This window comes from Lepidochelys olivacea (genome assembly GCF_965140295.1).
Source record: "Lepidochelys olivacea isolate rLepOli2 genome assembly, chromosome: 2".
NCBI lineage: Eukaryota > Metazoa > Chordata > Testudines > Cheloniidae > Lepidochelys > Lepidochelys olivacea.
In genome coordinates this window covers 358,478-382,454 of record NC_140412.1, presented here as the reverse complement: position 1 = coordinate 382,454, position 23,977 = coordinate 358,478, and the positions used below count along the sequence as shown (strand labels likewise).

At 46.9% G+C, this 23,977-nt stretch overlaps 1 protein-coding gene across 1 annotated transcript in view; it reads right to left on the bottom strand.

The window, feature by feature from the left end:
• IQANK1 (IQ motif and ankyrin repeat containing 1) overlaps nt 1–23,977 on the bottom strand; it is a 95,619-nt gene that overhangs the window by 14,802 nt on the left and 56,840 nt on the right. The window contains exons 8-12 of the mRNA XM_084621791.1: nt 23,436–23,528; nt 5,181–5,289; nt 3,977–4,073; nt 2,450–2,584; nt 1,892–2,020 (exon numbers count right to left, since the gene is read on the bottom strand). Of these exons, the coding sequence (XP_084477917.1) occupies nt 1,892–2,020; nt 2,450–2,584; nt 3,977–4,073; nt 5,181–5,289; nt 23,436–23,528 (563 nt within the window). The remainder of the gene's footprint in view (nt 1–1,891; nt 2,021–2,449; nt 2,585–3,976; nt 4,074–5,180; nt 5,290–23,435; nt 23,529–23,977) is intronic.

Genomic DNA, 23,977 nt, shown 5'->3' with positions numbered 1-23,977 from the left:
TAGGATGGAAGAACCCAATGCACAGCTACAGACTAGGGACCGAATGGCTAGGCAGCAGTTCTGCGGAAAAGGACCTAGGGGTGACAGTGGACGAGAAGCTGGATATGAGTCAGCAGTGTGCCCTTGTTGCCAAGAAGGCCAATGGCATTTTGGGATGTATAAGTAGGGGCATAGCGAGCAGATCGAGGGACGTGATCGTCCCCCTCTATTCGCCATTGGTGAGGCCTCATCTGGAGTACTGTGTCCAGTTTTGGGCCCCACACTACAAGAAGGATGTGGATAAATTGGAGAGAGTCCAGCGAAGGGCAAGAAAAATTATTAGGGGTCTGGAACACATGACTTATGAGGAGAGGCTGAGGGAACTGGGATTGTTTAGTCTGCAGAAGAGAAGAATGAGGGGGGATTTGATAGCTGCTTTCAACTACCTGAAAGGGGGTTCCAGAAAGGATGGCTCTAGACTGTTCTCAGTGGTAGAAGAGGACAGGACAAGGGGTAATGGTCTCAAGTTGCAGTGGGGGAGGTTTAGGTTGCATATTAGGAAAAACTTTTTCACTAGGAGGGTGGTGAAGCACTGGAATGCGTTACCTAGGGAGGTAGTAGAATCTCCTTCCTTAGAAGTTTTTAAGGTCAGGCTTGACAAAGCCCTGGCTGGGATGATTTCATTGGGGATCGGTCCTGCTTTGAGCAGGAGGTTGGACTAGATGACCTCCTGAGGTCCCTTCCAACCCTGATATTCTATGATGCTATGATCACTCAAAGAAGAATTTGCAGATATTATTGCAAGCAGCTCCAAGAGTTCTTCAGTTTATAGAATCATAGAATCATAGAATATCGGGGTTGGAAGGACCTCAGGAGGTCATCTAGTCCACCCCTGCTCAAAGCAGGACCAATCCCCAACTAAATCAATTAATTCCTTCAGCTTCTTGGAGTGAATACCATCAGGCCCTGCTGACTATAATACATTCAAACTAGTCAGAAGACCTTCGACATGTTCTTTGCTTATCCTAATCTGCATCCCTTCCTCTTTATTGTCTATGATAAGATCATTGGTTGTCTGGGCACATTATTTTTGTGTGTGAAGACTGAAGCAAAGTAGGCATTGAGCAGCTCTGCTTCTCTATCATCTTCCATTACCAGCTCACCATCCCTGATCACTCTGTTTTGTCTGACATATTTATAGAGCCCCTTCTACATGATATTCTCTGTACCTAGAACACTGACAATACATCCTATAAGCTATCAGGGGAAGCTGGTGGTTTTGGCACTCAAGAGACATGGCAGTGGTTTGAGTTTATGATTATGAGATAAGCCCATTTACTGGATGTCTCTTAGACAAGACAGTTAAAGTTGACATTTAAAAAGTCATTGTTAAGTTTCAGAATCAAAGGCAGCCTTGACTGAATAGCACAATTCACACACCTGATTGGGCATCAAGAGTGGGATTTGCAGAAAACTTTACTTAGGGTGCAGGAATTTCTCAAACTCTACCCTGGACTGTTATGTGCCAGTGTTGGGGTGGCTGATGTGACAGTCTCATCCCCGAGCTTGAAAAGGGTAAATATTCCAGCAATCTTTTGGCCTTTTCCCAGAATTATAAGGGGAGGCGGCCAAAGGGCTGGAGGTGCCAGTCCCTCACCCCTAGATATCTACAGCTAGATACTATTTGTCCCTGGCTCTCATAACATTAGTATCTGAGAATGGTGGGAGATAGGGCTCTGGGGTAGAGGTGCTCAGCCTTCTCCCTGGCTTCCCAGGCTGGGAGGGGACAAGGCTGATATGGGCCAAGGGATTGGCACATTCCTACATCCCCAAGCTGGGAGGGAATAGGGTCGGAAGAGGTGCCATTTCTCCACTGAAGCTCATGGAGTTTACCATACCCACAAATTCTTACCTTTCATTCTGCAGTATCTGCTTGCTCAGAATTGCCTCTGCCAGTCCAGACTCTATTCTCTCCAACTGTCTCTTCACGGCATCAAACATGTTCACTTCCATCATGTCAAACACCACTGGCTTTCCATACCTAAGGGCAGAGGTCTGAATGGTTGATCATATGTACTACAGGACAGTCCAAGGTCCTTAATACAAAAGATAAACAAAACAAATCTCTGTCTCTCTCGATAATGATGGGTCTCAAGTATTACATGTATGGACAGCCTTCCCTTTAGCACAATGTGGAAAGGGGACTGGGGAGAAAAGGCCCCTCACTCAGCCAGCATTCCCTTTTGTGAAAGACGACCAGAAATACTAACTGTGAAGGTAGTGCAGCTACTTCCCCAGGCAGAGGGTATCAAAAAGCAACTTACTCCCTCACAGCCACATGCACTACCAGCTAATTGTGTTATTCCTCCAGCTCACTCATATGTGCACTCTTAGATGATCAGGAACACCAACCTATGCTGTGTCCAAGCCTGCCATCCTGCCCTCCCATTCCTGGTGCTCTGCCACCTACCGGAGGGCCCCCAGCAAGGCCAATCGAATGGTCTCCATGTTCATATCATTTGGGTTCAGTGTGTTCAAGTAATTTGTGTCTCGATACCGCAGGAAAGTTGCAGCCTGTCCAGATGGATCAATGATTAATGGCCATCTGTATGTGAAGATGAGACAGAGACACCCATCATTAGTGGGGACAGGGAACTAAGCGTCTGAACTAGAGCTGAAAGACCAAATACCAAAACCCAATACAACCAGCAAATATTCCCCCTACACCTGCTGGAGAAGTAGCAACACCAGACATTCCCTCCAGCCCTGCAGGGAGGAACATGGTGTTACCCCGGAATTTGATATTCCTGCATGTAGCCCAGAACTTGACAGTACTGCAGTAAGCAATTTTGTATGTTCAGCCACTGCCAGCTGAAAACCAAACATCACATCGCTAGGAATAATCTTAGGCCTTTGTGAGACAAGGTCAGACAACTGCATACTTGCAGTTTGTTAATCAGAATGGGAGGATGAGACAGAAAGTTATGGAAGAGAGTGAGGTAAGAGCAACCTTGGTTTTAGGTGCTGCTGACGTATTGTTGTTATGGCTGGAAATATTAGAAATGTTTTGAGATAATGAGTAGTTTGCTGAAATTAGGAGAATTAGTGGAACCTGTAGGGGTTATGATGCTGACCCACTAGGAGTCACTATAGGTTACGTGCTTTGTTAGAGATAGCTATAAAAGATTAGGTAAAAGTAAATACCTCTGAGCAGTCCAAGGGAGCTTTTCTTTGGGCAAGGAGCTGACATCTAAACTCCCCGTCAGCTGGACAGAAAGAGGGCCCCTGGAAGCCTGGATGGTGATCACGTGAAACCATCTCAGACTGTGGGTAACTATATCTGGGATGTCTTAAACCTATTGCGTATGTGTATGTGTGCTTAATATCTAATAAATCGTAATTTTGGATAAGAGCACACTTGCTTGTATCAATCATTTATCAGATGGAAGCACTGTGTTCCCATTGATTTATTCCTAACACCGCCTGGAGAGAAACAATTAAGTTACCCCAGCTTTGGGTTCTGAGAAACCCCAGGTAACACTGGTGGCACCAGGGAGATGATCCCTCCTTAAAAACCTTCTTATGCCATTCTCAGAAGGGAGTCTAAAATAAAGCCACTCCATATGTCTCCTTCCTCCTTTAGGTTTCCTTCCTCTTCTCCATTTTTCTCTCTTCCTTTAGGTTGTAAGGTGATCAGGGAATACAATAATTGTGTGTCTTGTACCAGAGCTGAGCAGATTTCATGTATTTAACAAATAAATAGAATTATTAATACCAACAATAAAAGGGTCTTCTTCACCATGGGATATAATGGTACTAGTCCAACAGCCCACTACATCAGGGCTGCTTAATGGCAAGAGGTGTATCAGTACTTTTAGGTCAGTCTCTTTGCGAAGGCTCTCTTCCTCAGAGTTGAGGGGAAGCAGCATTGTTGTTAAGACATTTCTGCTGGATACAAACATGACAGCAAGTATGACCATTGTCTTTTCTAACTCACCGTCCATCTGAATGGATTTTGCCTCCCACATCCTTCAATAGCACATCATCAAGCTCCTGTATGGAGCACTTCAGCCCTTGGAATTCATTCCCCACCCCTAGTAAAGGATAGAGAAAGCACTGAATAGCATTATCTATTCTACACAAAAAACAGCAAGAACATTAATGTTGAATGGTTAAGCACTTCCAAGGAAAGTGGTGCAAATCCCTTCAGTAAAACTATTATTGATTTTTTTTATTACCATACTGCCACTTCCCTTGGAAGAGGAGTCCATAACCTAATAACACTCACAGTCAGGAAAATTTCCCAGATATTAACCTAACTTCTCCCTTTCTTAATTTCATTCTATTGCCCTTGGTATACCTACTTGGACTAGTCAACATTTCTTCTTCCTCCTTGGTGTTTATGCCCTTTGGAGATTTGAATCTTCATAGACACAGATTATAAAGACAGAAAAGAACATTGGAATCATCTAATTTGACTTTCTGCATAATACAGACCACGGAACATCACCCAGTAACTCTTTCATAAAGGCCAGTAATTTCTGTTCCCCATGTAGATACTTATAGACTGCGAACAAATCCGCCGTTTGGGTTCTCATACTGGAATTTAAGGGCCTACATTGGATATTTTAGCTCAAATACAAGATTTAAGCACCAAATGTAGGTGACAAGGTTTGAAAATATGCTTAGAACTATAAAAGACATAACAAAGTTGTATTGTATCCTCCACCCCAGACAAAGTCTATCGTGGCCAGAGGCTGCTCATTTCCTAACCCATCACAAGCAAGGTTTCTCCAGGAACACACCTGAGGTCAGATAGGGCAGAGCGGCACTGATCGCCTCTTAACCACCCATAGTAGCGAGAAAGAACTCAACAGTATCTGTCCACTGTCTCTAAGTTTAGCATCTTTTTTCCTAACAGTTTTAGTCTTAATAATTAATATAGTTAATGAAGTGTCTTGTGCCCAGCTGGCACGATCTTGGAGTTTTTTTAGTTCTGACTAGTGGCTCATTGTAGAGGAACTTTCCTACGTGGTGAAAGGATTCCAATCTCATATTCATGGAGCACGTGCACCCCATGAGTAGGATCCATATGAACAAAGACTTAAAGAACTACAGATACACCTGGGTCCTGATCAAGAACCTCCCTCTTCCCCCAATTTTACTCTATCAAGCAGTTCATGACCAAGGCCTAAACCTACCTTCCTGAGTCTGTTCTCGCAACCTGAGCCTGGCCAGGGACAGTTTCTCCTCTGCTTTCTCAGCAGCCAGACGTAGAGTCTCCACAAACTTCTCTGCATCACCAATTGCCTAAAGTAAGGAAATGCATTAGGACAAGTTTTTCATAGATTTTAAGGCCAAATGGGACTATTGGATCATTTAATCTGAACTCTGTATAAAAAACAGGCCACAGAATTTCATTCCAGTACTGAGCTCACCAATACAGTATACAGAAATAAAATCACCACTCTTTTACTTACTACTTCCCTATACACCTAAGGATTGCATTAGACCGTTTTGAAACAGCATCACACTGGGAGCTCATGTTCAATTGCTTGTCCACTATGACCCTTAAATCCTTTTCAGAGTCACTGATTTCCGGGATACAGAATGGGGGATTGTAATAGGGGCTGCTTTCTTTGTTTCTAGAGATATGACCTTCCATTTATCTTTGTTATAACATTTTGTTTGAATGGGCCCAGTTTACCAGGCAATCCACTTCACCCCCTATGACTCTCCTGTCCTGGTCATTTTTTACCACTCTACTAATCTTTGTATTATCCGCAAATCTAATCAGTATTATTGGTAGTCCATCCCTGGCGATGACGACGATATTGTCATAGTTCTCATATATGGCTACGCATATGACTCTGAATCCTGATGCACAGAGTGAACTGCACTGAGAGGGCATGGGAAGTCTGTATCTATGGGGTGTGATTATGCAGCTCTGTGGTGCCTTTCACATGCAGCCTGGAGATAATTTCGTGATTCTTTAGATTATCTTTGAAGTGCTTATACGGACAATGCTTCTTTCTTTTGCCCTGACTCAGCTCCCCAAACAAGATCTGTTTTGGGAGACAGTGGTCTTCCATTCTGAGGACATGCCCGGTCCACCTAACTTATATTCTCAATAAAATTTCCTCAGTGCTGGTTGTGTTTGCTCTCTGAAGGACTTTAATATTCCTGCCAGCGAATGCTCATTATTGGGCGGAGGGAGCACATGTGATATTGCTCAAGTTCTTTAATGTGATGTCTATAAAGAGTCCACGTCTCAGATTCATACAGGAGTGAAGTTAGAACCACTGCACTGTAGATCTTCAATTTGGTGGAGAGACAGATGTTGTGTTGATTAAGAACTTTTGTTTGAAGTCGGCCAAGGGCCTGGCTGGCTCTCCTAATTCTGGAGGAGATTTCCTTATCAAGAGAACTGTCACTTGAGATGGTACTGCCCAAATACTTGAATTGATCCACATTTTTCAACTGTGTACCATGGATGAAGGTGGCTGGCACTGGGGCATTGGAATGAAGTGCTGGCTGAAACAAGACCTCTGTCTTCCAGAGACTGATGGTGAGACTAAAGAGCTGAGATGCTTCAGAAAAATCAATGATGACCCGATGTCTATGAGCCATCAAGGCACAGTCATCTGCGAAAAGTGCCTTGACAAGAAGCCTCTCCAGCATCTTGGTCTTAGCATTGAGTATTCAAAGATCAAAGAGGGAGCCATCAAGTCAATAGTGGATGTATATCCCCTGATCCGAGTCCCTTGTGGCATGGCTGAGGACACAGGCAAAGAACAAGTTGAACAGCACTGGAGCAAGTATGCAGCCTTGCTTCACCCCATTCAAGATTTCAAATGCATCGGAGAAGTCACCACTGTCGAGTACTTGCACTGTCATGTGGTCATGGAACAGACAGATCATAGAATCATAGAATATCAGGGTTGGAAGGGACCCCAGAAGGTCATCTAGTCCAACCCCCTGCTTGAAGCAGGACCAATTCCCAGTTAAATCATCCCAGCCAGGGCTTTGTCAAGCCTGACCTTAAAAACCTCTAAGGAAGGAGATTCTACCACCTCCCTAGGTAACGCATTCCAGTGTTTCACCACCCTCATAGTGAAAAAGTTTTTCCTAATATCCAATCTAAACCTCCCTCACTGCAACTTGAGACCATTACTCCTCGTTCTGTCATCTGCTACCATTGAGAACAGTCTAGAGCCATCCTCTTTGGAACCCCCTTTCAGGTAGTTGAAAGCAGCTATCAAATCCCCCCTCATTCTTCTCCTCTGCAGACTAAACAATCCCAGCTCCCTCAGCCTCTCCTCATAAGTCATGTGTTCCAGACCCCTAATCATTTTTGTTGCCCTTCACTGGACTCTCTCCAATTTATCCACATCCTTCTTGTAGTGTGGGGCTCAAAACTGGACACAGTACTCCAGATGAGGCCTCACCAATGTCGAATAGAGGGGAACGATCACGTCCCTCGATCTGCTCGCTATGCCCCTACTTATACATCCCAAAATGCCATTGGCCTTCTTGGCAACAAGGGCACACTGCTGACTCATATCCAGCTTCTCGTCCACTGTCACCCCTAGGTCCTTTTCCGCAGAACTGCTGCCTAGCCATTCGGTCCCTAGTCTGTAGCTGTGCATTGGATTCTTCCATCCTAAGTGCAGGACCCTGCACTTATCCTTATTGAACTTCATCAGATTTCTTTTGGCCCAATCCTCCAATTTGTCTAGGTCCTTCTGTATCCTATCCCTCCCCTCCAGCATATCTACCACTCCTCCCAGTTTAGTATCATCCGCAAATTTGCTGAGAGTGCAATCTACACCATCCTCCAGATCATTTATGAAGATATTGAACAAAACCGGCCCCAGGACCGACCCCTGGGGCACTCCACTTGACAGCGGCTGCCAACTAGACATGGAGCCATTGATCACTACCCGTTGAGCCCGACAATCTAGCCAGCTTTCTACCCACCTTATAGTGCATTCATCCAGCCCATACTTCCTTAACTTGCTGACAAGAATACTGTGGGAGACCGTGTCAAAAGCTGATGATTTGTATGCACCTTCTTGGGCAGCTCAGTTTATGTAGAATAGCCCATAGGCCCATAGACCCTCTCTGTTGACCGTATCAAAAGCTTTGGTCAAATCTATGAAAACTGCATACAGATCCATGTTCTGCTCTAAACATTTTTCCTGGACCTGCCTTACAACAAAGATCATGTCCATAGTTCTACAACTTGGTCTGAAACCACTCTGCGCTTCTGGCAGATTCTCCTCAGATACGTTTGCAATGAGTCTGTTCAGTAGAATGAGAGCTAAATCAGTGCTGGGGCCAAAGAAAAAGTGTACACCAGGACTGGTTCGATGAGAACAACGAGGACATCTCCAAACTTCTTAGTGACAAGCAGAAAACATTTGTTGAATGGCAGAATGAACTCACTTCCATCTCAAAGAAAGATAGGTTTAAGTACCTATAGAGCAAGGCCCAGTCTGAACGAAGGAGAATGCAGGAGAGTGGTGGGAGAGGAAAGCTGCAGAAGTCCAGCATTACGCAGATACAAACAACGCAAACATGTTCTTTGACTCTCTCAAAGCAGTCTACGGACCATCTAAATCTGGCACAGCCCCCTTAAAGTCGACAGATAGCACAACCCTCAGAGACAAGGTGGGAATCATACAGAGATGGGCTGAATACTTCAGTAGTCTATTCAACAGACCATCCACAGTCGATTGGTGTGTCCTTGACCATTTACCTGAGAAACCCATCAGAGAGGATCTCGATCTCTCTTCATCAGTTGAGGAAGTTATAAAAGCCATCAAAACAACTGAACTCTGGCAAAGCATCTGGAAAGGATGGTATTCCAGCAGAACTGTATAAAGGAGCAGGCCCAAAGTCTATCGAGGTGTTTCATGACATCCTGAGTAGCACTAGAGAGGAAGAAGAAATGCCACAAGACTTCAAAGATGCTATTATTGTATCACTGTTCAAAAAAAGGCAGCAACGCCAACTGCGGAAACTACAGAGGCATTACTCTCCTCTGTACAGCAGGCAGAATATTAGCTCACATTCTACTGAAATCAGTAGTGATTTTACAATTACTTCCAGATCATTGTCAAAAATATTGACTAGCATCAAGCCTAATGCTAATCCCTGCAGAACCTGCTAAAAACACTCCCATTCAATGATGATTCCTCATTGACAACTACTTTGAGTTCTCTCAGTTAGCCAGTTCTTAATTCATGTAATGTGTGCTTTATTGATATTGTATAGTGCCTAAGTATATTACATCTCTGTACTTAGGTTTATCAACCAACATTTTAATCTCCAATTAAATGATATTAGGTTTTTCTGACAAGACAAGACCTAATTTGTTTGCTCCTTTTAGAATATTGACACAATACAGGTTTCAGAGTGGTAGCCGTGTTAGTCTGTATCAGCAAAAATAACGAGGAGTCCTTGTGGCACCTTAGAGACTAACAAATTTATTTGTGCATAAGCTTTCGTGGGCTAGAACCCACTTCACTGGATGCATGGAGTGAAAACACAGGAGCAGGTATAAATACATGAAAGGATGTGGGGTTGCTTTACCAAGTGTGAGGTCAATCTAATGAGTTAAAAATCAATTAACAGCAGGATACCAAGGGAGGAAAAATAACTTTTGAAGTGGTAAGAGAGTGGCCCATTACAGACAGTTGACAAGAAGGTGTGAGTAACAGTAGGGAAAATTAAGTTTAGGTTTTGTAATGACCCAACCACTCCCAGTCTCCATTCAGGCCTAATCTGATAGTATCCAGTTTGCAAATGAATTCCAGTTCTGCAGCTTCACGTTGGAGTCTGTTTTTGAAGTATTTTTGTTGAAGAATTGCCACTTTTAGGTCTGTTTTTGAGTGACCAGAGAGACTGAAGTGTTCTCCTACTGGTTTTTGAATGTTAGGATTCCTGATGTCCATTGTGTCCATTTATTCTTTTGCACAGACTGTCTGGTTTGGCCAATGTACATGGCAGAGGGGCACTGCTGGCATATGATGGCATATATCACATTGGTAGATGCACAGGTGAACGAGCCTCTGATAGTGTGGCTGATGTGATTAGGCCCTATGATGGTGTCCCCTGAATAGATATGTGGACAGAGTTGGCACCGGGGTTTGGTTCCTGGGTTGGTGTTTTTGTTGTGTGGTGTGTAGTTGCTGGTGAGTATTTGCTTCAGGTTGGGGGGGCTGTCTGTAAGCTAGGTCTGACCTGTCTCCCAAGATCTGAGAGTGAGGGATCGTCCTTCAGGATAGGTTGTAGATCCTTGATGATGCGCTGGAGAGGTTCTAGTTTGGGGCTGTAGGTGACAGCTAGTGTCATTCTGTTACTTCCTTTGTTGGGCCTGTCTTGTAGTAGGTGACTACTTGGTATCCTTCTGGCTCTGTCTCTGTTTCACTTCACTAGGTGGGTAGTGCAGTTTTAAGAATGCTTGATAGAGATTCTGTAGGTGTTTGTCTCTGTCTGAGGGATCGGAGCAAATGTGGTTGTATCTTAGAGTTTGGCTGTAGACAATGGATCGTGTGATGTGGTCTGGATGAAAGCTGAAGGCATGTAGGTAAGTATAGCGGTCAGTAGGTTTCTGGTATAGGGTGGTGTTTATGTGACCAGTGCTTATTAGCATTGTGGTGTCTAGGAAGCGGACCTCTTGTGTGGACTGGTCCAGACTGAGGTTGATGGTAGGGTGGAAATAGTTGAAATCTTGGTGGAATTCCTCAAGGGCCTCCTTTCCATGGGTCCAGATGATGAAGATGTCATCAATGTAGCACAAGTAGAGTAGGGGTGTGAGGGGACGAGAGCTGAGGAAGCGTTGTTCTAAGTCAGCCATATAAATGTTGGCATACTGAGGGGCCATGTGGCTTCCCATAACAGTCCCGCTGACTTGAAGGTATAAATTATCCCCAAATCTGAAATAGTTGTGGGGAAGGACAAAGTCACAAAGTTCAACCACCAGGTTTGCCGTGATGGTATCAGGGATGCTATTCCTGATGGCTTGTAATCCATCTTTGTGTGGAATGTTGGTGTAGAGGGCTTCTACATCCATAGTGCCTAGGATGGTGTTTTCAGAAAGATCACCGATGGATTGTAGTTTCCTCAGGAAGTCAGTGGTGTCTCGAAGATAGCTGGGAGTGCTGGTTGCGTAGGGCCTGAGGAGGTAGTCTACATAGCCAGACAATCCTGCTGTCAGGGTGCCAATGCCTGAGATGATGGGGCATCCAGGATTTCCAGGTTTATGGATCTTGGGTAGCAGATAGAATACCCCAGGTCGGGGTTCCAGGGGTGTGTCTGTGCGGATTTGTTCTTGTGCTTTTTCAGGGAGTTTCTTGAGCAGATGGTGTAGTTTCTTTTGGTAACCCTCAGTGGGATCAGAGGGTAATGGCTTGTAGAAAGTGGTGTTGGAGAGCTGCCTAGCAGCCTCTTGTTCATATTCCGACCTATTCATGATGACAACAGCACCTCCTTTGTCAACCTTTTTTATTATGATGTCAGAGTTGTTTCTGAGGCTGTGGATGGCATTGTATTCAGCACGGCTGAGGTTATGGGGCAAGTGATGCTGCTTTTCCACAATTTCAGCCCGTGCACGTCGACGGAAGCACTCTATGTAGAAGTCCATCTGTTGTTTCGACCTTCAGGAGGCGTCCACGCAGAATCCTCTTTGTTGGCAGGAAGCTTCGTGTGTGTTAGTGTGCTGTTCAGTGGTGTGTTAGAAATATTCCTTGAGTCGGAGACGTCGAAAGTAGGATTCTAGGTCACCGCAGAACTGTATCATGTTTGTGGAGGTGGTGGGGCAGAAAGAGGCCCCAAATTATGACAGACTTTTACCACTTCAAAAGTTACTTTTCCTCCCTTGGTATCCTGCTGTTAATTGATTTAACTCATTAGACTGACCTCCCACTTGGTAATAGCAACCCCCCATCCTTTCATGTATTTATACCTGCTCCTGTATTTTCACTCCATGCATCCGATGAAGTGGGTTCTAGCCCACGAAAGCTTATGGCCAATGTGACAAAGCTCTATCCTTGCCTCCGTGGGTCCTGCATTTCCTGGAGGATTTCGCTAGCCTCAGAGGCTCATTGTGACCCTCCACGTAACCCTTCTCTCTCTAGAGACAAGGGTCACAGTCTACTGAGCCATTTTCATCATAAGCCAGCGAGGGAGGTGAGGAGAAGTTATCCTTCCTTGCACAGTCTCTGTTGTCTCCCAGTCTCAGTGATTAATCAGGGGGAAAAGGGGGCGGGGAGCCGAGGCCCACCCTCTACTCTGGGCTCCAGCCCAGGGACCCGAATAGTATCAGCTATGGTAGCTGACCTTTTAGAAACATGACATGTACAATTCCCTGGGCTACTTCCCCCACAGCAGCCCTCACTTCCTCAAGCTCCACTTCACCCTTACCTCAGGGCCTCTTCCTTGTGCCTGATATGGTGTGTACTACTCAGCCTCTCCAACAGTGCAACTTCCTCCCACAGCTCCTGACATGCACCCCCACCTGACTGGCTGGGAGGCTTTTAACTAGTTTCAGCCAGCCCCTGATTGGCTTCAGGTGTCCCAATCAACCTAGCCTTCTCCCTGCCTTCTGGAAAGTTCTTAATTGGCCCCAGGTGTCTTAATTGACCTGGAGCAGCTGCCATTTCACTTATCCTGGTACCAGGGATTTGTTTAGCCTGGAGCTAATATATCTATCTCTCACTACTTTTCTATAGCCATCTGGCCTTGCCCTGTCACATATTCCCCTCCCCCCACTCAACACCATAGAGTTGGGCAACTTGGGACGCCAGGCAGTATGCTCGTGACAGACCATCAGCGTTGCCATGGTGGCATCCAGCCCTGTGCTGTATGCGGAACTGGAATGGTTGGAGGGATAAGAACCACCTGGTGACCCTTGCATGCTTTTCCTTATTCCGCTGCATCCAGTGGAGGGGTGCATGGTCCGTCACAAGAGTAAATCGCCAGCCTAAGCGGTAATAATGCAGTGTCTCCATAGCCCATTTGACAGCAAGGCATTCTCTCTCAACTACTGCATATTTCTGTTCTCTTGGGAGAAGCCTTCTGCTTAGGTAGAGGCTCGGGTGTTCCTCTTCTCCCACCATTTACGACAGAACTGCCCCCCAATCCCACCTCGGAAGTGTCTGTTTGTAAGATAAATTCCCTGTTAAAGTCCGGGTCTATGAGTACGGGGTCATTACAGAGGGCCGTCCAAAGGTCTGTGAATGCCCCCTCTGCTGCGTCGGTCCACTTTACCATGTCTGGACCTCGGGCCTTCACCAGGTCTGTTAGGGGACTTGCCCTAGTGGCGAAGTGGGGAATAAAACGTCTGTAGTAGCCTACCATGCCTAGGAACACAAGGACCTGCTTCTTTCGGGTCGGCCGGGGCCAGTTTTGAATTGCCTCTAGCTTATTTGTTTGGGGCTTCATTATGCCTCTTCCCACAATATATCTCAGGTACCTAGCCTCTGCTAGCCCTATGGCACATTTAGAGGGATTAGCAGTGAGGTCAACCCGCCTTAAGGTGCGCAGTACTGCCTCAACTTTCTCCAAGTGGGTTCCCCAGTCTGGTGTTTGGATGATGACATCATCTAGGTATGCAGCTGCATAACTAGTATGGGGGCGCAGCAGCTTATCCATGAGGCGCTGGAATGTGGCTGGGCCCCATGGAGCCCAAAAGGGAGGACAGTGTACTGGAATAGCCCATCCGGGTTGGAGAATGCTGTCTTTTCTTTAGCTTCTTTGGTCAGAGGAATCTGCCAGTACCCTTTGGTCAGATCCAGTGTAGTCAAGAATCGGCACTACCCAGTCGGTCAACCAGTTCGTCGATGCGCGGTAGGGGGTGTGCGTCAAACTGGGATGTTTCATTCAGTCGGCGAAAGTCATTACCGAGTCTCATGGTACCGTCTGGTTTAGGCACTAGAACAATTCAGCTGGACCACTGACTGTAAGATTCTTCAATAACCCCATATTCTAACATTTTCTTTACTTCGGCCTTGATTTCTTCTCTTTTGGCTGCTGGAATTCAGTAGGGTCTCAATGTTACCTTGGCTCCAGGGATCGTGCGGATATGGTGCTAGGTCTCAGTCATCCACCCTGGTTTTGTAGAGAACATATCTAGGTTGCGATTAATCATGTTGGCTGCCTCAATCTTTTGGATCGGCGGCAAGTCGGATGATCTCCTCACTTGCTCGTGTAAGTTATCCTCCTGGGGAAGGGTCACCTGCATGACTAAGCATGCCTCTCGATCGTGCCAAGGTTTTAGAACATTGATGTGGTAAATTTGCTCCAATTTCCGGCAGCCTGGCTGCCGCACCTTATAGTTCACCTCTCACATGGCTTCGATTACTTCATAGGGTCCCTGCCACTGGGCCAACAGTTTACTTTCTGCTGTGGGCACCAGTACCATCACACGATCCCCTGATTGGAACAGTCGAAGCTTCGCTTGGTGGTTATAATGGGTTCGTTGGGTCTCCTGTGCTCTCTCCAAGTGTTCCCGTACAATGGGCGTAACTCAGCCTGTCTGATCTCTCATCTGCAGTGCATGCTCAACTGTGTTCCTTCCAGGATTTGGCTCCTCTTCCCAAACTTCTCTGGCTATATCCAATAGACCCCGAGGGTGGCGCCCATATAGTAGTTTGAATGGAGAGAAACCCGTGGAAGCTTGCGGAACCTCCTGGATGGCGTACATGAGGTAAGGCAATAGGGTATCCCACTCTTTCCCATCCCGGCTCACCACTTTCCTAATCATGGTCTTGATGGTCCTATTGAAACTTTCCACAAGGCCATCTGTTTGTGGGTGGTATACAGAGGTCTGTAGGGCTTGTACATAGAGCAATGAACAGAGATCTTTCATCAACTTGGACACGAAAGGTGTCCCTTGATCAGTCAATATCTCCTTGGGTAGCCCAACCCGGGCAAAGACCTGCACTACCTCCTTAGCTATTGTCTTGGAAGCTGTGTTGCGTAGGGGAACAGCTTCCGGGTACTGGGTTGCATAGTCCAGTACAAGAAGCACATGTTGGTGGCCCCAAGCTGTCTTCTCTAGGGGCCCTACCAGATCCATGGCTATCCATTCAAAAGGAACCTCTATTATTGGAAGAGGTATCAAAGGAGCCTGCAAGTGCGGGCAAGGGCTATGTAACTGACACTCTGGACAAGAGGTGCAATATCGCTGGACATCTTCATGTACTCCTGGCCAGAAGAACCTCCGCAGGATCCGTGCCTGGGTTTTCTCTACCCCTAGGTGTCCTCCAAATAGGTGACTGTGGGCGAGACTCAATATGGGTTTTTGATGTTTTTGTGGCACCAGAAGTTGTTGTATCTCTTGCTCCTGCATTTGCACCACGTGGTACAGGAGATCTTTCTTCACTATAAAGTAAGGTCCGGGACCCTGGACCTTCCCATCCACGGGTATCCCATCAATCTCGGCCACCTCTTTCCTGGTGTTATCATATCGGGGGTCCTCCGCTGGGTCCTGCCCAAAAGTCTTTCTCCTAGGACTAACCTGCCCAAGCTTCCAGGGGCCGGCTTCTGCTTCTTCCAATGGCTCGCCGCTGTCATTGCTGGGGGCAGCCTCTGGCTCACCTTCTGTGGTGCAAGTTTCTCTGTTGGCTGCTTGCGTCCATCAACCTACTAGGGAGGTCTTCTGGCCCTGGGTCAGGATCCGGGTTCCCAAGGCCTTCGCGGCCTTCCTCTCTTTTTTGTCTTCCGGGTCTTTCGGGGGACTGAGAACAGATCCTGAGAAATCTCAGCAAACATCGGGGGTTGACATTCCCGCGGTGATGAATCGCTGTCCTCAGGGTCCCCACCTCCCTCCAGCCTCTCCGGGGGGAGTAAATTATCAAACCCTGGATAGTCCCTCCCAATGGCTACAGGATATGGGAGTTTAGGAACTACACCCACGGTCACCTCAATGGGGTTTCCCTGAACCTCTATCTCCACTGGGATGGTGGGGTAATGGCTCACGGCCCCATGCACGCAAGTCATTGCTACGCGTTTGGCTTGTAGCAGCTGACTACTTTTTACCAGCTTACCCGATATGAGGGTGATAGCACTCCCCGAGTCCACAAGTGCTGAAGCCTCTGCTCCATTTATCCTCACTGGCCTGGTGTAATTATGCAGGGCTAATGCGAACCCCGCGAGGTGGATAAGGGAGCATGGGACCTCCCAATCCCCCAATTACATTGCATAGACTCCTCGGTGCTGGGACACTGTGCTGCTATGTGTCCCCACTCCCCACATGCATAACATCTATAATTGCTTTTAATCACTCCCCTATCCCGGGGGTTAGGGGGTTTAGTCCCGGGGTTCCCCCCACTCAGGCCAATCCTTTCCTTCTGGGGTCCCCACTGGTTTTCAGCCCCCTCCTTCTTCCACCTAGGACTCCCCAGGGGTTTGGCTGCCCAACCTTCCAGGGTTGGGGTCGGGTGCTTGCTTCAAAAGGGGCCTTCCTTGGGTAGTCGAGTCAGTTCCCTGGCTGTCATCTGTCTTTCTACCAGCGTGATCATCTCGTCGTACGTGGATGGATCGTTCTGGCCTACCCATTTGCGGAGATCTGGCGGCAGTCCCCGCATGTAATGGTCTATGACCAGGGTCTCCAAAATCTCCTCTGGCCTGCACACCTCCGGCTGTAACCACTTCTGCGCAAGGTGTATGAGGTCGAATAGCTGGGATCTCGGGGGTTTGTTCTCCTGGTATTTCCACTCATGGAACCTCTGGGCCCTTACCGCTGCCGTTACCCCTGATCGTGCTAGGATCTCTGCCTTCAGACGGGTATAGTCAGTGGCATTCATGGCAGGAAGTCAAAGTCGGCCTTCTGGGCCTCTCCACACAAAAAAGGGGCGAGAATGCTGACCCACTGCTCCTGGGGCCACGCCTCACGCTGAGCAGTCCTTTTGAATGAGAGGAGATATGCCTCTATGTCAATCTCCTGACGTCATCTTTGGCAGACAACCAGTGGCCCTCAGGGTTTGCGTCCCGTCTGACCCCTGGGCCTGGGTGGTGAGGATCTTCAGCCGGTCCACCACCTCTCTCAAGAGGGCACGATTTTGGGTCACCTGGCTCATCAATAATTGATTGGTTTCCTGCTGTAGCCACATAGACTCCTGTTGTGCCATTGCCTGAACCCGGGTGGCCTCCTGCTGGGCTGCCGTGGCTTGTACCAGAGCTCTTACCACCTCCTCCATTGTGGTACAAAGCAAACAAACAAACCAAAACAAAAAAAAATCCAAAACCCCAGCGCACATTTTTTTTAACTCTCTTTCTTCCGCCATGCTGTGAACGAAGTCCCACTCCTGACACCAGTTGTGACAAAGCTCTGTCCTTGCCTCCATGGGTCCCACGTTTCCTGGCAGATTTTGCTAGCCTCAGAGGCTCACTGTGACCCTCCACGTAACCCTTCTCTCTCTAGAGACAAGGGTCACAGTCTACTGAGCCATTTTCATCATAAGCCAGTGAGGGAGGTGAGGAGAAGTTATCCTTCCTTGCACAGTCTCTGTTGTCTCCCAGTCTCAGTGATTAATCGGGGGAAAAAGGGTGACGGAGCCCAGGCCCACCCTCTACTCCAGGCTCCAGCCCACAGACCCGAATAGTATCAGCTATGGTAGCTGACCTTTTAGAAACATGACATGTACAATTCCCTGGGCTACTTCCCCCACAGCAGCCCCCACTTCCTCAAGCTCCACTTCACCCTTACCTCAGGGCCTCCTTCCTTGTGCCTGATATGGTGTGTACTACTCAGCCTCTCCAACAGTGCAACTTCCTCCCACAGCTCCTGACATGCACACCCACCTGACTAACTGGGAGGCTTTCAACTTGTTTCAGCCAGCCCCTGATTGGCTTCAGGTGTCCTAATCAACCTAGCCTTCTCCCTGCCTTCTGGAAAGTTCTTAATTGGCCCCAGGTGTCTTAATTGACCTGGAGCAGCTGCCATTTCACTTATCCTGGTACCAGGGATTTGTTTAGCCTGGAGCTAATATATCTATCTCCCACTACTTTTCTATAGCCATCTATAGCCTTGCCCCATCACACCAATTAAATTTGTTCGTCTCTAAGGTGCCACAAGGACTCCTTGTTGGTTTTTGCTGACACCTGTGACAAAGTTCCTCTTCTACCTTGGTGGGTCTTGCAGTTATTGGCGAATTTGCTCACCTCAGAGATTCACGGCAGCCCTCAGTTTGGCAGTTTTCGTGAACCCACAGTCCAGGTCAACTCCTCCTGTGTCTGATCAGGAGTTGGGATGTTTGGGGGGAACCTGGGCCCGCCCTCTACTCCGGGTTCCATCTCAGGGCCCTGTGGAATGCAGCTGTCTAGAGTGCCTCCTGGAACAGCTGTGTGACAGCTACAACTCCCTGGGCTACTTCCCCATGGCCTCCTCCAAACGCCTTCTTTATCCTCACCATAGGACCTTCCTCCTGGTATCTGATAATGCTTGTACTCCTCAGTTCTCCAGCAGTCCGGATTCTCACTCTCAGCTCCTAGTGCCTCTTGCTCCCAGCTCCTCACACGCACACCACAAACTGAAGTGAGCTCCTTTTTAAACCCAGATGCCCAGATTAACCTGCCTTAATTGATTCTAGCAGCTTCTTGATTGGCTGCAGGTGTTCTAATCAGCCTGTCTGCCTTAATTGTTTCCAGAAAGTTCCTGGTGGTTCTGGAACCTTCCCTGTTACCTTACCCAGAGAAAAGGGTCCTACTTAACCTGGGGCTAATATATCTGCCTTCTGTTACTCTCCTGTAGCCATCTGGCCCGACCCTGTCACACACCATGCAGGCACTCCTTCAGTCTTCTAGAATTTCTCCAGTATTACAGCCAGTGGAGGGTGTGCCTACACTGCACCACACCCCCAATTAAGAATCACAGATTCATAGAGTTGAAGCCCAGAAGAGACCACCAAATTATCTGCAGTAGGACCTCAGAGTTACACACACCTCAGGAATGGAGGTTGTTCATAACTCTGAAATGTTTGTAACTTTGAACAAAACATTACGGTTGTTCTTTCAAAAGTTTATAACTGAACATTGACTTAATACAGCTTTAAAACTTTACTATGCCAAAAAAAAATGCTGCTTTTAACCATCCTAATTTAAATGAATCAAGTACAGAAAGTTTCTTTACCTTGTCAAATCTTTTTTTAAACTTTCCCGCTATTTTTTTCGTAGTTTATGTTTAATACAAGTACTGTACTGTATTTGACTTTTTTTTTTTCCGTCTCTTCTGCTGCCTGATTGCCTGCTTCTGATTCCAAATGAGGAGTGTGGTTGACCAGTCAAGGAACTATCATGTGATTGGAATAACAGAGACTTGGTGGGGTAACTCACATGACTGGAGCACTGTCATGGATGGGTATAAACTGTTCAGGAAGGACAGGAGGGGGAGAAAAGGTGGAGGAGTTGTACTGTATGTAAGAGAGTGGAATGATTGCTCAGAGCTCCAGTGTGAAACTAGAGAAAAGCCTATTGAGTGTCTTTGGGTTAAGTTTAGAGGCAAGAGGAAAAAGGGTGATGTCATGGTGGGCGTCTGCTATAGACCACCAGACCAAGAGGATGAGGTAGACAAGGCTTTCTTCGGACAAGTAACGGAAGTTTCCAGATCACAGGCCCAGGTTCTCATGGGGGACTTCAAATCACCCTGACATCTGCTGGAAGAGCAATACTGCAGTGCACAGACAATCCAGGAAGTTTTTGGAGAGTGTTGGGGACAACTTTCTGGTGCAAGTGCTGGAGGAACCGACTAGGGACCATGCTCCTCTTGACCTGCTGCTCACAAACAGGGAAGAATTAGTAAGGGGAAGTAAAAGTGGGTGGCAACCTGCGCAGAAGTGACCATGAGATGGTTGAGTTCGGGATCCTGACACAGGGAAGAAAGGAGAGCAGCAGAATATGGACCCTGAACTTCAGAAAAGCAGACTTTGACTCCCCCAGGGAACTGATGGGCAGGATCCCCTGGGAGGCTAATATGAGGAAGAAATGAGTCCAGGAGAGCTGGCTGTATTTTAAAGAAGCCTTATTGAGGGCGCAGGAACAAACCATCCCAATGTGCAGAAAGAATAGCAAATATGGCTGGTGACCATCTTGGCTTAACAGAGAGATCTTCGGTGAGCTTAAACACAAAAAGGAAGCTTACAAGAAGTGGAAACTTGGACACCATGACTAGGGAGAAGTATAAAAATATTGCTCGAGCATGCAGGGGTGTAATCAGGAAGGCCAAGGCACAATTGGAGTTGCAGCTAGCAAGGGATGTGAAGGATAACAAGAAGGGTTTCTACAGGTACGTTAGTAACAAGGTGGTCAGGGAAAGTGTGGGACCCTTACTGAATGGGGGAGGCAACCTAGTGACAGATGTGGAAAAAGCTGAAGTACTCAATGCTTTTTTTGCCTCAGTCTTCACAGACAAGGTCAGCTCCCAGACTGCTGCACCGGGTAGCACAGTATGGGGAGGAGATGAGCAGCCCTCAGTGGTGAAAGACCAGGTTAAGGACTATTTAGAAAAGCTGCATATGCACAAGTCCATGCGACCGGATGCAATGCAGCTGAGGGTGCTGAGGGAGTTGGCTGATGTGATTGCAGAGACATTGGCCATTATCTTTGAAAACTTGTGGCAATCAGGGGAGGTCCTGGACAAATGGAAAAAGGTAAATATAGTACCCATCATCTAAAAAGCGAAGAAGAAGAATCCAGGGAACTACAGACTGGTCAGCCTCACCTCAGTCCCTGGAAAAATCACGGCGCATGTCCTCAAGGAATTCATTTTGAAGCACTTGGAGGAGAGGAAGGTGATCAGGAACAGTTAACATGGGTTCACCGAGGGCAAGTCATGCCTGACCAACCTGATTGCCATCTATGATAAGATAACTGGCTCTGTGGATATGGGGAAAGCAGTGGACATGATATGTCCTGACTATAGCAAAGTTTTTGATATGGTCTCCCACCATATTCTTACCAGCAAGTTAAAAAAAGTATAGATTGGCTAAACGGACTATAGGGTGGATAGAAAGCTGGCTAGATCATCGGGCTCAGTGGGTAGTGGTCAACGGCTCAATGTCTAGTTGGGAGCTGGTATCAAGTGGAGTGCCACGAGGTCTGTCCTGGGGCTGGTTTTGTTCAACATCATCATTAACGATTTGGATGATGGGATGGATTGTACACTCAGCAAGTTCGCAGATGACACTAAGTTGGGGGGAGAGGTAGATACACTGGAGGGTAGGGGTATGGTCCAGAGTGACCTAGACAAATCTGAGGATTGGGCCCAAAGAAATCTGATGAAGTTCAACAAGGACAAGTGTAGAGTCCTGCACTTAGGACGGAAGAATTCCATGCACTGCTACAGGCTGGGGACTGACTGGCTAAGCGGCAGTTCTGCAGAAAAGGATTACAGTGGACGAGAAGCTGGATACGAGTCAACAGTGTGCCCTTATTGCTAAGAAGGCTAACGGCATATTGGGCTGAATTAGTAGGAGCATTGCCAGCAGATTGAGGGAAGTGATTATTCCCCTCTATTCGGCACTGGTGAGGCCACATCTGGAGTACTGCATGCAGTTTTGGTGCCCCCACTACAGAAAGGATGTGGACAAATTGGAGAGAGTCCAGTGAAGTGCAACAAAAATTATTAGGGGGCTGGGGCACATGATTTATGAGGAGAGGCTGTGGGAACTGGGCTTATTTAGTCTGCAGAGGAGAAGAGTGAGGATGGATTAGATAGCAGCCTTCAACTAAGATTAAAGAGGACAAAAGAAAGGCTGTTGTTTACTCTTCCCACCCCCAGGAAGATGAGTCTTGCAAGTGAATTGCTTCCATCAGCTGAGTTGGCAGATCAAAGCAGAAGTGAGGAAGTGAATAAAACCTCTGAACAAGCAGGAACTGTATCTTTATACTGCTTGGACTCTGGGGGGGAACAAGGATTACTAGAATAAACAAAAGATTCCCAGTGCTTATCCTGGGTTAGCCCTAAAGGACATACAGACCTTGCTTATTATAGACGCTTCTATTACTTTTTGAAAGTTAAGGTTGTAAGTTATTATCTGCTTTAACCTTGTCAAAAAAATATCGTTACCTTTTCCTGTTTAGTAAATCTTTAGATAGTTTAGTATAGGATTGGCTACAAGCGTTGTCTTCAGTGTGAGCTCTAACATGCAATTCAGGACTGGGCGCAACCTGAATATTGCTGTGATTCGTGGTGTAAGGGCCATCTATCACAAGGGCAAGCTTCCCTAGGTGGCGAGACAGGGAGTACCGACTGTCTGTGACTCCATGTTAAGGCTGTTACAGTGCCTAAGGAGTATACACTTGATAACTGGTTGGTGAAATCTAAGTATAGAGCTCTCAACCAGTTTGGGGTTTGTGCCGGTTTTTTAAAAAAAAAACCAAAAAAACAGTCTGCCCTGAGGTTGGTACTCATGCTCTTGAGCCACTGCAGGACAGCTTGATAATGAGTACAGTAAATGTCCCTAAGCTTTCGTATCTATAAATGTTATATATCTTTGTCAGATAAGGATTGTATTCTAGCTCCATGGGGGAGGGTTATAGAGCTAACTCCAGCAACTACAATAAGTGTGTGTGTGTGGGGGGTGAATCCTGCAGATCCCAGGACAGGTAAACAACTCCAGATAATTACCAGTTCTTGGGGGGCATTTCACATACTGATTCAGACCAGGTTCAAGAGACCCAGATGACAAAGGCTCAGCCTGAACTGATTGAGTGGCCCTCATTTGATCCTCAAATTAACATTAGACTGTAACTGAGAGGGAAAAACCTTGCCCTACCAGGGTCTCCACGTGGATGATGGGTGTCACCTGGTAAGCTTAACACACACGTAGACAATTTTTTTAAAATTATATTTAGGACAAAAGCATTACAGAATATATATATATATTGTGCTCTGTGAAACAACCATCATAGCCACTGGGAAAGAGTAGAACTGCAGGCAATAAAGTCAGACCTGCTGGGATAAGCATAGTGAATTGGAAGGGGGACTACAAGCCTAAATACCTAGTCTGGAGGGAGAGGGACATGGGTCCCTGCCCATGGAGAGGTGGTGGCTGGAGGCCTGAGTCTTAAAGGGGTGCCTTTGAGCAGACAAAGGCAGAGGTACAGTTAACCCTGGAACTGTGATATCTCCATCACTGGACGTTCTAACAAAGTTTGGATATTTTCTAAAAGAGACACTCTAGTGTAAATAGGAATTCATTCAGGGATGTCCTATGGCCTGTGTTAAGCAGGTCAGACTAGATGATTGCAACGGTCCCTTCTGGCCTAATAATCTAGGAGCCCCAATGTTGGGTGCACACTGTGCAGACCTCCTACCCCAAATATTCTGAAAGGATGTGGCAGAGAGCCCCAAGCTGCCCCTCAGGTCCAATGGAGCAAAGGCAGCTTGGAACCTCTGTGGAGTCCCTTCCTGACAGGCCTAAAGGGGCAGAAGGGCCTGGGAGCCTCACCTGCAGGGTCAGCTCTGCATTGACCATCTGCTTTCTCTGACACTTGTCATGCTCTGTGATTCTCCTGTTCAGTTCACAGTAGGCCTGCTGCAGCTGCATGGGAGGAAAAAGGAGGAAACAGATGGGAAAGATGAAGGTGGCCCCCAACACAACTTTGTCTTAGGTGGGGAGGAAAACAGAATCCTTTGTCACACCTGCAAGGCTTAAATTCTTTGTCCCTATGCTCTAGATGGGGCTGCAACATTCCTGTCACACACAGCAGATAAATTCTACCCTACTGTTCTCAGGAGGGACAGTAAACCCCTGGTCTGGATCAGATGTTGGGACCAGTTGGCTGGCTGTATAAAAAGGTCAAAGTGGACTGACCAATAGCTAGGGCAGGCTGGCTGGCAGTCTCTATGCAAGTGCAACTGAGCAGCATGAATATCTGTCCCAGGCATGCACCGTGAGGAGTACAGAACATATCCCATCAACTCTCTCCTGGAGACAGAGCAGATGGAATTGTGTTTTCTCCATGCAGGTACAAACCATTCTTGCACAAA